This window comes from Notolepis coatsorum (assembly GCF_963971535.1).
Source record: "Notolepis coatsorum genome assembly, chromosome: 12".
Classification (NCBI taxonomy): Eukaryota; Metazoa; Chordata; class Actinopteri; order Aulopiformes; family Paralepididae; genus Notolepis; species Notolepis coatsorum.
In genome coordinates, this window is record NC_140176.1 from 88,424,835 (window position 1) to 88,439,822 (window position 14,988).

General features: G+C 45.4%; 2 protein-coding genes across 3 annotated transcripts in view; one reads left to right on the forward strand and one right to left on the reverse strand.

Moving 5' to 3' along the window:
* LOC311237963 (carbonic anhydrase 4-like) overlaps positions 1–10,124 on the reverse strand; it is a gene marked incomplete at both ends in the record, with an annotated part of 65,668 nt that extends 55,544 nt beyond the window's left edge. Inside the window, one exon of the mRNA XM_084325936.1 lies at positions 9,771–10,124. Within this exon, the coding sequence (XP_084182062.1) occupies positions 9,771–10,124 (354 nt within the window). The remainder of the gene's footprint in view (positions 1–9,770) is intronic.
* LOC311238225 (heat shock 70 kDa protein-like) overlaps positions 1–14,988 on the forward strand; it is a 48,314-nt gene that overhangs the window by 24,886 nt on the left and 8,440 nt on the right. The window lies entirely within an intron of this gene.

Here is a 14,988-nt window from a genome sequence, read left to right on the forward strand (position 1 = left end):
ACCTATCACACCTATCACACCTCTCACACCTCTCACACCTCTCACACCTCTCACACCTCTCACACCTCTCACACCTATCACACCTATCACACCTCTCACACCTCTCACACCTATCACACCTCTCACACCTATCACACCTCTCACACCTATCACACCTCTCACACCTCTCACACCTTTCACACCTCTCACACATATCACACCTCTCACACCTCTCACACCTATCACACCTATCACACCTATCACACCTATCACACCTCTCACACCTATCACACCTATCACACCTATCACACCTCTATACCCATTCTGCAATCTGTTAATAAAGTTGTACTTAAGTTATGCTTTTACATTATACTTACTTAATAAGTGAATAGTTCCAAGTCAATCAAAAACGATGAGTTTTATTTACTCAAAACATAATGCGGTTTACAGTCTGTATCTACTTAATTATCTTAAGTTGTACTTAATTTATGCTTTTACATTATACTTACTTAATAAGTGAATAGTTCCAAGTCAATCAAAAACTATGAGTTTTATTTACTCAAAACATAATGCGGTTTTCAGTCTGTATCTACTTAATTATCTTAAGTTGTACTTAAGTTATGCTTTTACATTATACTTACTTAATAAGTGAATAGTTCCAAGTCAATCAAACTATGAGTTTTATTTACTCAAAACATAATGCGGTTTTCAGTCTGTATCTACTTAATTATCTTAAGTTGTACTTAAGTTATGCTTTTACATTATACTTACTTAATAAGTGAATAGTTCCAAGTCAATCAAAAACTATGAGTTTTATTTACTCAAAACATAATGCGGTTTACAGTCTGTATCTACTTAATTATCTTAAGTTGTACTTAAGTTATGCTTTTACATTATACTTACTTAATAAGTGAATAATTCCAAGTCAATCAAAAACTATGAGTTTTATTTACTCAAAACATAATGCGGTTTTCAGTCTGTATCTACTTAATTATCTTAAGTTGTACTTAAGTTATGCTTTTACATTATACTTACTTAATAAGTGAATAATTCCAAGTCAATCAAAAACTGAGTTTTATTTACTCAAAACATAATGTGGTTTAGAGTCTGTATCTACTTAATTATCTTAAGTTGTACTTAAGTTATGCTTTTACATTATACTTACTTAATAAGTGAATAGTTCCAAGTCAATCAAAAACTATGAGTTTTATTTACTCAAAACATAATGCGGTTTACAGTCTGTATCTACTTAATTATCTTAAGTTGTACTTAAGTTATGCTTTTACATTATACTTACTTAATAAGTGAATAATTCCAAGTCAATCAAAAACTATGAGTTTTATTTACTCAAAACATAATGTGGTTTAGAGTCTGTATCTACTTAATTATCTTAAGTTGTACTTAAGTTATGCTTTTACATTATACTTACTTAATAAGTGAATAGTTCCAAGTCAATCAAAAACGATGAGTTTTATTTACTCAAAACATAAGAACACGTCACACGAACTCAAGCCATTCAAGTTAGTAGAACTTTCATAGAATATTGAGTATACCCTACTCAAACTAATTGATTATTTTGAACGTGCAGGTTTACAGTGTATGTTTGATTTTACAAAACAGGGGAAGTTCTCGATAAGCCTATATAGGCTTCAAACTTCTATCAAACTATTACAAAATAATATGGTTATTATGTATATATATTTTTTTTTACTTTTGTTTAACTCTGTGTTAATAAATAAATACAAATACAAATGGACAGGCTATGCTGTGCTGCTCTGGTGGGCTTGTTGTCTTTATGGACAGGCTGTGCTGTGCTGCTGCGGCTCTGGGAACTTTGGAACTAAGGAACTAACTTTGGAAGTAATTTCATTTTAACGCTCTTGAATTGGTCATTTAAAAAGGTGATATAAAAGAAAGGTACTAATCGTCCACACGACCCTGAGTATGAAGATTAAGATGTTGACTTCCCCACATGCAAAGGGACAGAGGTATTGAAGATAGATATGTTGAATATGTGAATATCCAATATGAAACCAACTTTACCCCAGTGCAAAACATCACAGGCAGTGGAGCACCTTTCAGTGCTTTCAAAGGAGGCATCCATAAGGAGAGAGTTCTTCATGCTCCCAGTAGTTACTACGCAGTAATCTTTTATTTTGCAGCCGTGCATGTGTGTGTGCGTGTGTGTGTGTGTGTATGTGTGTGTTATAGGTATTTCACCACACTTGAAATGCATTTGTCATTACATTATGTGGCACATTATTACTTTATTCATAAAATAACTGTGGTAATCAATGTAATCTTTTTTTTTTTTAACTTTGACCAGTCAGCTGGTTCTTTTAGCGTTTATCGCTTTTTTTCTGGTCAAGCATGACCGACAGAAACAGGTTGAATGGGGGGTATAGATCGGGGGAAAGACACTCTGAGAAAATACAGCTAGTCCTGGGGGTCGAACTCGCTACCCCAGATCCGTGACGCGCACGGTTGTCCCCGACGCCGAAATAGCGTTCGAGGTACGCGGTGAGCTACTGGAGCTCCCCTATCATCAATGTAGTCTTTAATGTAACAAGCCTATAATGTAGTTATTACAGTATGCATTCAATATTTGTATTATATTTTTCAGACTATTACATTATGGTATTTTATTACATATTTGTATTACATTGTGTGTAGTTATTACATTATGTGTAGTTATTATGTTATAGTTATTACATTATGTGTAGTTATTACGTCATGTGTAGTTGTGACGGTGGCCGATTCAGTCACATAGAACTTCCTCTTAAAATAATTGAGGCTACAAAATGTGCAATACGACAGTGTGCAAACAAGCGTGGTGCAAAACCAGCAGTTTAGCATGGGTGAACTGGGTGTGTGAAAGATGCCGTCTGTTTCCAAGCCAGAGAGCGCTGGACGTCCGTGTCCGTCCCCTTCAGACCTGAAAATTACAAAAAGTTAATGGACAGTATGGACAGTGGGTAATGGACAGTACGCCGCTCTTGCAATACTTACACATACGACCGGTTTAACCCGGTCGCTGCGTAGATCAGGAGTACGACGTAGTGTATCTGCCGACACCCTCCGGTCGAATCATCTGTACGGGAAGCCTGAATACTGAACCTGCCGATTCCTCCTGAGCAACGTCAGAAGGATACGCCCCTTCCTGACAAAAGAAGCCACCCAACTCCTCGTCCAATCAACAGTCATCTCCCGCCTCGACTACTGCAACGCACTGCTCGCTGGCCTCCCGGCCACTGCCACTAAGCCTCTTCAACTCATTCGGAACGCAGCGGCCCGCCTGATCTCAAACCTACCGAAGTCGGCCCATGTCACCCCACTTCTTAGGGACCTGCACTGGCTCCCCATTGCTGCACGAATCCGCTTCAAGGCCCTTGACCTAGCATACCGTGCGGCAAAGGGAACTGCTCCCGCCTACCTCCGGTCAATGGTCTCTAACTACACACCCTCAAGACCCCTACGCTCTGCATCTTCTGGCCGCCTCAGACCTACTCCTATCCAAGCTCCGGGAGGGTCATCAAAGAGAAGTCGCCTATTCTCAGTCCTTGCCCCACAATGGTGGAATGAACTACCCACCCCAGTTAGGACAGCCGAAACACGTCCAATCTTTCGCCGTCGACTAAAGACTCACTTCTTCAACCATTATCTGAATTAAAAAAAAAAAAAAAAAAAAAAAAAAAATCTAACCCTAACTAACCATACTGTCATGCACTTGTCCTAATAAACTAACCTACACTGTAGCACTCAACACTTTGATGAACATTGTTACTCAGCTGATAGAGTTGTGCTCTTCCTGATGGCTTGTCGTACAGAACTTGTAAGTCGCTTTGGATAAAAGCGTCAGCTAAATGACTAAATGTAAATGTAAATGTAATGTAGTTGAATATTCAATATTTGATCACCAAAACCCCCCAAAAAGCATAAAAAGGGGGTCCCCGCCCCGCCCAAAAAGGGCCCCCAAAAATCGTACATACACAGGTATAGTGCCCTTTTCAGCCTTTGAGCACCTGCCCCTCTAAAGTCCTGTGCACGTCCCTGCCCTCCAGCGTCGGTAACCCACTTCCTCATGTTTCTCTCCGTTCACCAGCACTGCCCAGTCGAGGCGCCTCTATCCCGACCAATGGCGTGGACCCGTGCCTTTCCTTATTCCCATTCATAAAAACACGCCGCACACACAGCCCCCGCAGTAGCACCCCTGCCGTCTCTCCTGCACGCTCTGTTGGCGTTTGCCTTATATGGCGCAGCCACGCAGCGTCCAATTAGTGGCGGAAGCCAGTAGGCAATGTCCGGGGGAAAACAAAGTTATTGCACACAAAATAATCAAAATCACAGTAATATGGATGACAAAAAGAAATAATACTACCATAGTTTGGTAAATATAAAATAAAAAGTGCTACAGTAGGCAAAACAACAACAAAAAAGAAAATGTCTGACACCTGTCACATAGTTATTACGTTATGTGTAGTTATTATATTATGTGTAGTTATTACATTATGTGTAGTTATTACGTTATGCACAGTAAGATTTATATCAAAATTACATGATACAAACACAACCCTGATATACACTAACAACACACAAACTCATTATCTATAATTAAATACATAGATAAACCTGTTGGCAACATGTATTTGATTTGACAAATATACTGTTGTATTTTTATAACCCTATTTGATTGACATGTGACATTGATTGACAGCCCCCTACGGCGGCTGCCTCCTAGATGTCTAGGGCTGAGTGACAGCCGTTGACAAATTAACTCGTACATCTGAAGCTCGAAAAAAGGATCCTCATGACATTAACATTCCACAATAAGCTATTTATGAATTAAAACATCATTGTACTGGATCTTTAAGGCCCGTCCACATCTACAGTTTTCACTAGTTTTATTTTTACAGTGCCCCCCTCCCAGGGGCGTAGCTGTAGATTCTGGGCCCCATGAAAGAATGTATTTGTAGGCCCCCAGTGAATGCGAGCGCGCGTAATATGGTTTTTACCTATACATTCAGATCAGCAGTTCAGCACCTGCACTGTTGGTGGGTGAGCCTAGTAAAGGATGTCGCATTGCGTTCATCTTCAATGAATGGACCAATGCAATAGTCTACAAAGCCCCCCCTCTCTCTATATATATCTCTCACACACACACACACACACACACACACACACACACACACACACACACACACACACACACAGTATCAATGAGAGCATCAATAAATACACCTGAGTGATGTCTAGTTAAAAAAAAAAAAAAAAAAAAAAAAAAATGTTCTGCCCCCCCCCCCCCCTAGTGCTGGGCCCTTGGAATCATCCTAATCTACCCCCCCCCCCCCCCCCCCAGCTACGCCCCGGCCCCTCCCTCTGACGAGTTGGGGTTTAGTTCAGTTAGTTGGATCCCCATTAGCCACTTCATCACAGCTCCACTGGCGGAATCAGAGGGGGGGGGGGGGGGGGGGGGGGGCGACCGCACAGTAAATAACAGTTCAGAATGGGAAGCTGAGGCACAAAAGTCCATGTATTCTGGGAACTTGAGGCACAATGTCCTCTGAGCAGCCCTGTCACTACAATGCGTGATTTTTTTCCGTAGCCTATGTTTGCGAAGACGCTCTCTGATTGGCTAGCCGCGTACAGCGAAGACCCTCTCTGATTGGTTTAGCGCCGAAGGGTCTCTTCCGCATATTCATGGGAGTTCCAATGGTCGAGGAAAGAGACAGAGAAGTGTTTGCTCTTCAAAACAAAAGGTATTCTCTTTATTAAGAGAACAAGTCGTAGCGGAATACACAGACGACAAGCGTCAACAGAGTACAGAAAAGAGAGTTGGGTCAGCACTCGTTCAGGCGGTCCTGCTCCTAGGTAATAGTGAAGCTCTAGCAAGGAACAAGAGAACAGAGAATTCATTATAAGGCCACATTCTAACATTCCAACATGTCAATTAGTGACAGCCAGAATGACAGCCAGTGACAGCTTCCAGATGTGACAGACAATCAGTGCGAGACAGCAAATCAGAAGTGACATACAATTAGTGCAACCCAAACAACAAAGTGAAGTACACCAGACAGACAGTAGGATACCATCCTAAGGTAGGACAGAATCCCGAACGTTACAGTATCTCCCCCCGACGAACGGCACCTGACGTTCACCTAGGGGCCTCGGGATGCAGCCGCCGGAAATCATCGATCAGGCTGGGATCTAAAATATCCTGTTGAGGCACCCAAGAACGCTCTTCTACCCCGTACCCCTCCCAATCCACCAAGAACTGAAACCCCCTACCCCTCCGCCTACAAGTCAGGATCCTCCGCACCGTATAGACAGGCTGACCATCAATAATGCGGGGCGGAGGGACCGCCGGAAGTGGCAGGGACAAGGGCGATGAGAGGAATGGCTTCAACAGGGACACATGAAATGTCGGATGAACCCTCATCGAGGCCGGAAGGTGTAGCCTGTAAGCCATAGGATTCACCCGATGAACCACTTTAAAGGGGCCTATAAAGCGAGTAGCCAGCTTCCTGGATTCCACCCGGAGAGGGAGATCACGGGTGGAAAGCCAAACCCGCTGTCCAGGACGGAAAACCGGAGCCGGACGATGCTTACGGTTAGACTGCCGCTGAGCCTTAACCGAGGCCTTCTGCAGCGCCGCCCGTACCCTGTTCCACGTCCTGCGACAACGAGCCACATGTGCCTGGGCCGATGGCACCTCAGCCTCCTGCTCCTGTTCGGGAAACAGAGGAGGTTGAAAACCATATTGACACTGAAAGGGAGACATACCAGTAGAAGAGGATAGGAGGGTATTATGCGCATACTGTGCCCAAGCCAACCTCCTACTCCACATTGCCGGACACCCAGCAACGTAGCACCTCAGAACACCCTCCAGATCCTGGTTGAGGCGCTCTGCCCGTTCTTCTGCGGAAGGAACCCAAAAAAGCCTTCCAGAACCTGGAGGCGAACTGAGGACCCCGGTCGGACACAATATCCACTGGAAGCCCATGGACCCAAAAGACGTGCTGCACCACCAGGTCAGCCGTCTCCCGAGCCGAGGGGAGCTTGGGAAGGGGAATGAAGTGGGCCGCCTTGGAGAACCGGTCCACCACCACCAGGATGGCAGTGAACCCATCCGATAGGGGAAGGCCGGAAATAAATCCAGGGATATGTGCGACCAGGGACGTTTGGGAATAGGAAGCGGTCGGAGGAGACCTGCCGGTGCACGGCGAGAGGTCTTACTGCGCGCGCACACCGGGCAGGCCGCCACAAAGGAGCTCTGTTGGCCACCAAAACCTCCTACGGATAAACTCCAGGGTTCTGGTGGCCCCAGGGTGGCCGTGAGAGAGGATGTATGCTCCCACTGCAGCAGGTGCGAGCGTGCAGCCTTGGGTACATACATCTGCCCCGGAGGACCCCCACCGGGATCGGGCTCCCGTGCCTGAGCCGATCTTACCACCCTATCTATGCCCCATGACACGGATGCCAAAATCAAGGCCTGTGGAACAATAGGGTGGAGCTTCTCCTCTCAACCCAGAGGATCAAACTGACATGACAGGGCGTCAGGTTTGACGTTCTTGGAACCAGGTCGATAGGAGATGGAAAATCGAAATCGAGTGAAGAATAATGCCCACCTGGCCTGGCGAGCGTTAAGGCGTTTAGCCCCTTGGATGTAAGCCAAGTTCTTATGATCAGTCCAAACAATGAAAGGATGTGCCGCCCCCTCTAACCAATGTCTCCATTCCTCCAGTGCCAACTTGATCGGCAACAACTCCCGATTACCCACGTCGTAGTTACGCTCGGCCGGAGACAGCCAGCGTGAAAAAAAGGTGCAAGGATGCACCTTACCGTCCTTTAAACATCTCTGAGAGATCACCCCTCCCACCACGGTGTCAGAGGCATCCACCTCCACAATGAACGGAGCCTCTGCATCGTGGCGGATCAGTACAGGGGCGGAGGTAAATCGACGTTTGAGGTCGCAGAAGGCCGACTCTGCCCTAGGCGACCATTCAAAGCCAGGGAGAGAGGACTTAGTGAGAGCTGTTAAGGGATTGACTAAGGCGCTAAAATTGCGAATAAAACACCTGTAAAAATGTGCAAAGCCCAAAAAACGTTGTAACTCCTTGAGCGACGAAGGCCGTGGCCAATTCAAGACTGCACTCACCTTGGCTGGATCCATGCGAAGATCACCCTTTGTCAACACAAAGCCCAGGAAGGAAACGGTGTCAGTGTGAAACACACACTTCTCTGCCTTAACAAATAGTTGATGCTTAAGGAGACGTTGAAGCACCTCACGAATGTGCAGTTGGTGTTGCACCATATCGCGAGAAAAAATTTGAATGTCATCTAAGTACACAAACACTGACACCCCAATTAAATCCCGCAGCACGTCGTTGACCAGGGCTTGGAAAACTGCCGGAGCATTAGCTAAACCAAAAGGCATGACTAAATACTCATAATGCCCATTAGGAGTATTAAATGCAGTCTTCCACTCGTCTCCTTCTCTAATCCTGACCAAGTTGTATGCATTACGTAAGTCAAGTTTAGAAAAGACCTGTGCCCCCTGTAAGCACTCAAAGGCGGTGTCCATGAGAGGCAAAGGGTAACGGTTCTTGATGGAAACGTCGTTCAACCCCCTATAATCTATGCACGGCCGCTGACCCCCATCTTTCTTTGCCACGAAAAAGAAGCCAGCGCCTGCAGGGGATGTTGACGGTCGGATATGCCCCGCGGACAGTGCCTCTTGAATATAAGTGTTCATGGACACTGTCTCAGGGCGAGAGAGAGAGAGAACATCCGCCCACGGGGTGGAGAAGTACCAGGTAGAAGATTAATGGGGCAGTCGGAAGGTCTATGAGGCGGTAGTGCGTTAGCACTTGTCTTACTAAAAACGTCCGCCAGGTCAAAATAGACCGCAGGTACACCTGCTAAATCAGGGTTGGGAGATAATACAGAATCTGCAACGTTCACCGTCATCCTGGAGAGAGACAAAAGAGGGGGGGGGGGGAAGGGGTGGGTCAACTCTCGCCAGCATCAGCCTTGACGGCGCTTCCCATGGAGAGTTCACCCGTAGCCCAATTAATATGAGGGTTATGCACAACAAGCCAAGGGTGACCTAACACAATCTCAGAGTGAGGAGACATGACTACATAAAATTGTAAACACACAATTGTTACCCGCCCACCTGAACACGCAGCTGCCTGGTGCGCTGAGTAATAATTCCACTACCAAGTGGTTGACCGTCTAACGACCGGACTGGAATAGGTACCTCTAGGGTCTCCAAAGGAACCCCCCACTCTAAAGCCAAACCCACATGAATCAAGTTGCCCGCTGCACCTGAATCCACCAAAGCCCTGGTCGTCTTAAGAGAATCCCCCACCCAACAGTGACATAAAAAAAAGTGCGTGTCATCAGGTGGTCCGGGTGCTGGGGTAGCTCCCATGTTGTCAATTCGTCCTGCATTCGCACAGAGAGCCCCTGCAAAAAAGGACACAGCAGGGGATCTCTGGCCAGGCCGCCTCTCGAGCTACAATATGGAAGTCAATGGCGTAATCTGCTACAGCGCGAATGCCTTGCCGGCAGGACGTAAGTCGACCGGCGGCTTCATAAATGGATATCACCCTGGATGTATCGAATACGTGGCGTAACTCCAGGGTGAAGGCATCCACACTGCGGCAGATTACTGACCCACACTCCCATTCTGCTGTAGCCCAACTGAGAGCACGGCCTGTGAGGAGGGTGATAATATATGCTACCCGAGACACATCAGTAGGAAAAGTACGAGGTTGTAGTTGAAATACGAGAGCACACTGAGTGACGAACTCACGACACCCTGCTGGAGCCCCTCCATAGCGATCCGGCGGCGGCAGACGTGGCTCCCGGCATTCCTCACGACCCACAGGATACCTCAGCTCTCCTTCCCCGCCGACCGGTGAAGCTCCCGACGCTGAGCCCATTGTGGATGCCATCCCAGCGGCTGCAGAGCGGGCTTCGTTAGCCGCAGCTAACTCTGAATCAGCTGTCTCCTGCGATATGACGGACAGGTCTCCCAGTCGACCCAGCTCGACTCCAACAGCCATCTGACGCTCGAGCAGAATCCTCAGCTGGTCCCGCTGAGCTGCCATCTCCTCCCGCATTTCCTCGGTGGAACTCATCTTTGGCTAGAGCTTCTGTTACGATAGCCGGTAAGTGGGAGTTCCAATGGTCGAGGAAAGAGACGGAGAAGTGTTTGCTCTTCAAAACAAAAGGTATTCTCTTTATTAAGAGAACAAGTCGTAGCGGAATACACAGACGCCAAACATCAACAGAGTACAGAAAAGAGAGTCGGGTCAGCACTCGTTCAGGCGGTCCTGCTCCTAGGTAATAGTGAAGCTCTAGCAAGGAACAAGAGAACAGAGAATTCATTATAAGGCCACATTCTAACATTCCAACGTGTCAATTAGTGACAGCCAGAATGACAGCCAGTGACAGCTTCCAGATGTGACAGACAATCAGTGCGAGACAGCAAATCAGAAGTGACATACAATTAGTGCAACCCAAACAACAAAGTGAAGTACACCAGACAGACAGTAGGATACCATCCTAAGGTAGGACAGAATCCCGAACGTTACACCTAACCTTAACCTTAACCCTAACCCTAACCCTAACCCTAACCTTAACCTTAACCCTAACCCTAACTCTAAGCATAACCCACTTCGAAAGAGGGCCAAAGCATAACCACTTTGAAGCAGAGAATATATATGTACAAGGTGGAAGAGACCCTTCGGCGCTAAACCAATCAGAGAGGGTCAACAGTGGAACAGAGTGGAACAACACTTTGAACACTTTGAGCTGGACGACATAAATAAATAAATAAAATAACAAACACAAATGGACTTCACATATTTCACTTAAACATAAACAGCCTGAGACCCAAACTGGCTGAAATCAGACATTTGTTTTTAAACGGTAAGGCTAATATATTATGTTTCACAGAAACAAAACTAGACTCATCTGTTCAGGATCCAGAGATAGAAATCGAGGACTATTCGATAGTACTCAGGAGGGATAGAAACCAGTACGGAGGTGGCGTCTGTGTGTATATTCACAAAGATACCAAATGCATCAACCGTACTGACCTTAACCATGACGAGATTGAAACTGTATGGATTGAAATCTTATTTCAAAGGGCGAAATCAGTACTAATAGGCACAATCTATAGACCGCCAGAACACAGTGGCTTCTATGACACACTTGATGGATGTTTAGCTGGGGTGGAGGGCGTAGAAAAAATGGGGACTGGAACACGGACATGCTACGTAAAGCAGCACCCGTCTTCAAGGCCTTCAGTAGGCTTTGTGATCTGCACAATACTCAACAACATGGCACCCATAAGAACCACCAGAGTAAAAAATCGCGCTGAGCCGTGGATGCACACTGAAATACTGACCGCTATGAAAACCAGAGACAAAAAATGCTCTGAATTTCGTAAAAGTCAGTCAAAGCTTACCAAAAGCACAAGCAGTGAACTCCAAGCCCACGTGACTGAACTCAAACTAGAAAGAAACAGACTAAGAAATGACGTAAACTCCATGATAAAAACTGCAAAAAAAATGTCATCAATGACAAAACTGAGGAAAACAAAAATAAACCATGTGAACTTTGGAAATTACTCAATAATCAACTAGGCTGCAGTAAAAAACTCAAAACCAGGTTCTCAAACATAAACATAAAGACGGACAACACGCTCATCACAGACAAACTGGATGTAGCCAATTACTTAAACACTTTCTTCACAAACATAGCCACAACACTGGTAAACAAACTACCCTCCCACTCAGGGCAGTATGGGGTAGAACACATAGTAGCATACTACAAGAACCTAGGCGTCCACAAAGACGATTTCAAACTGGAAGTGGTAACTACAGATGAGGTACTCAAAAAACTGAGCGCCCTCCAACCGAACAAGGCCACTGGCCATGACAACATCCCGTCCAAATTCCTCAGAGACTCAGCAGCCGCCATCACCCCAGTCATCACACACATAATAAACCTCTCCATAAAACAGGGACACGTCCCCAAGGACTTCAAAATTGCGAGAGTAACACCCCTGCACGAAAAGGTCAGCAAATTAGACCCAGGCAACTACCGCCCTGTTTCTATCCTTACATCCATCTCGAAAGTCATGGAAAAAATAGTATACGAACAGGTCGAAAAATACCTTGCGGAAAAAAATCGAATCTACGAATTCCAATCTGGCTTCAGAACATCCCACTCCACTGACACATGCCTTCTCTATTTGAACGACCACATCAAGCAAGAGGTGGACACAGGCAAATACTGCGGCATGGTCATGCTAGACCTACAAAAGGCCTTCGACACTGTCAATCACACCATTCTGATTGACAAGCTAAAAGCAATTGGTTTTGATAGTTTATCAGTGAGCTGGATACAATCCTACCTGGAGGGGAGAGAACAGATGGTGGAGGTAAACGGTACCCTACCCCCCCCTCACAGTGAACTGTGGTGTTCCACAAGGAAGCATACTAGGACCGCTACTGTTCCTAATTTATGCAAATGACATGTCGTCAGCTTGTGACTGCAACTTGTTCCTGTTTGCGGATGACTCAGCCCTGCTGGTCTCTGACAAGAACAAGTTACAGGTTGAAAAAACCCTCAGCTCGGAACTAGGCAAAATCTGCATATGGCTCGCCGACAACAAACTATCATTACACATGGGCAAAACAGAGTCCATTCTCTTCGGTTCAAATAACAAACTCAGCAAGACCGACGGCTTCTCAGTTACAGTGGGTGACAATATTGTCACAAGGAAAGATGAAATTACCTACCTGGGTTCCATCATAGAGGCTAATCTTTCCTGTGACAAAATGGCATCCAATGTAATAAAAAAGGTCAACCAACGAACTCGATTCTTGTACCGGATCTCCTCTCTGGTAAACAAGAATACCATGAAGACTCTGGCAGGAGCACTCATTCAAGGGTACTACGACTATGCTTGCACCTCATGGTACCAAATCACCTCAAAGGCACTAAAAACCAAATTACAAACATCTCAAAACAAACTAGTCAGACTACTGCTTGACCTGACTCCTAGAACCCACCTCACCCCTGCCCAGAGTACAGCAACTTGCAATGGGCCTGGTCTACAAGATACACTACACGACCAATGTACCCATGTACATGTCAAAATACTTCCCAAAGGTCAGTGAATACCACGATCACAACACCAGAGGGAGCTCCACAAATCATGTAAAACCCAGATTCGGCTCAAACAAGGGACTAAACACGTTTAGCAATTATGCCACATCAATGTGGAACGCCCTACCCAAAGCTGTAAAGTAATGTGAATCACTACCCACTTTCAAAAACACTCTCAAAGAACACCTACGGGAGACTGCAATTCGAAACTGGCCCCTACAAATGTCCTAACCCAGTTGTACAGTAAAGACCTAGTATGGCCTTGTTAGTATTCCAATGTACAGTGCCCCCCCCCACCTCCAATGTACAGCCCCACCCAACCCCACCCCACCTACCCAACCTCCTCCAATGTACAGTTTCTATGTCAAATGTATGTCAGTATTCCAATGTACAGTGCACAGTGTAGTGTGTGTGTGTCCCCCCCCACCTCCAATGTACAGCCCCACCCAACCCCACCCCACCTACCCAACCTCCTCCAATGTACAGCTTCTATGTCAAATGTATATACACTCTTTCTGGATTTTTTTAGTATCACAAACAGTACTGTATTTGCAAATCTGGTATGTCATAAATGTATAGATGTAGCAGTACTGTCTATCTGTATGTCGTGTGTGTCATATGATGAATTGAAAATGGGGGACCCTGATGTAAACAAGAAGAAAGTATTTCTCTGGTCTGCATCCCCTTAACAATTGTATGTTTTGAGCTGTACTGTAGTGTACCCATTCTGCAATCTGTTAATAAACTTTTCAATCAATCAATCAATCAATTCAATCAATCAATTAAATTCAATCAATCGCTGTACGCGGCTAGCCAATCAGAGAGCGTCTTCGCAAACATAGGCTACGGAAAAAAATCACGCCACTACAATAGACCACCGCAACACTTCCGGTATTCTGAAATCATGGGAGAGAGAGCGGGGGGATATAAATTAATGAATGTGGATGAAAGCCTTGACATAAGTGGTTGTAGCTACGGTTGTGGGGGGTGCTGGAGACATGATCCAATAGACTTTTATACGCCTGCCAAGTAGCAGTAGTAGTAGTAGCAGCAGTAGTAGTAGTATTAGTAGTAGTAGCAGTAGTAGCAGTAATAGTAGTAGTAGTAGTAGTGGTAATAGCAGTAGCAGCAGTAGTAGTAGTAGCAGTAGTAGTAGTAGCAGTAGAGGAGTTTAGATATAGGTTAATTGGCTAGATCCCGCACTGATTAACAGGTAACGAAGTACAAATTATTACTAATAGGATGAAATTGGCTAGTCCCGTGCTGTTAAAAAGTGGACGAAGACAAGCTATTATTAAATAAACAAATTTGAGATCCCACACTATTAGAGATGTGATGACAAATATAGAATGACAATTATGTCATTTGCACGACACAGACAAGTATTCGAAGTTAGCCAAAAACAAGGGCATAATTTATTCACAACGAAAAAACGGCACTGTCCCTTTAAGGAAGAACCCAAAATACACAGGTGAATCTTCTAGAGTCCATGAATGAAATGAAAGTTCTGAGTCTGGTCCTGTTCAGACTCACCAGGACACTTGCCGACAGGCAACACAGCAAACAGGGGTCCATGAAAAAGGAGTGAGAACATAGGCATCCTCCCGTGGAAGCCTAGAGAGCGATGACGATGCCTCACACCACAGAACACTGCCGACGTGCAACTCAGCAAACGGGACCCACGAAAAAGGAGTGAGAACATAGAAATCCTCCCGTGGAAGAATAGAGAGCCAGGAACGAGGCCCACGGAGAGAGAGTAGGGCAGTAGATGGCACGACGTCTCACCCCAGAGACGCGGCGGTAGATGGTAGCAACGGATGG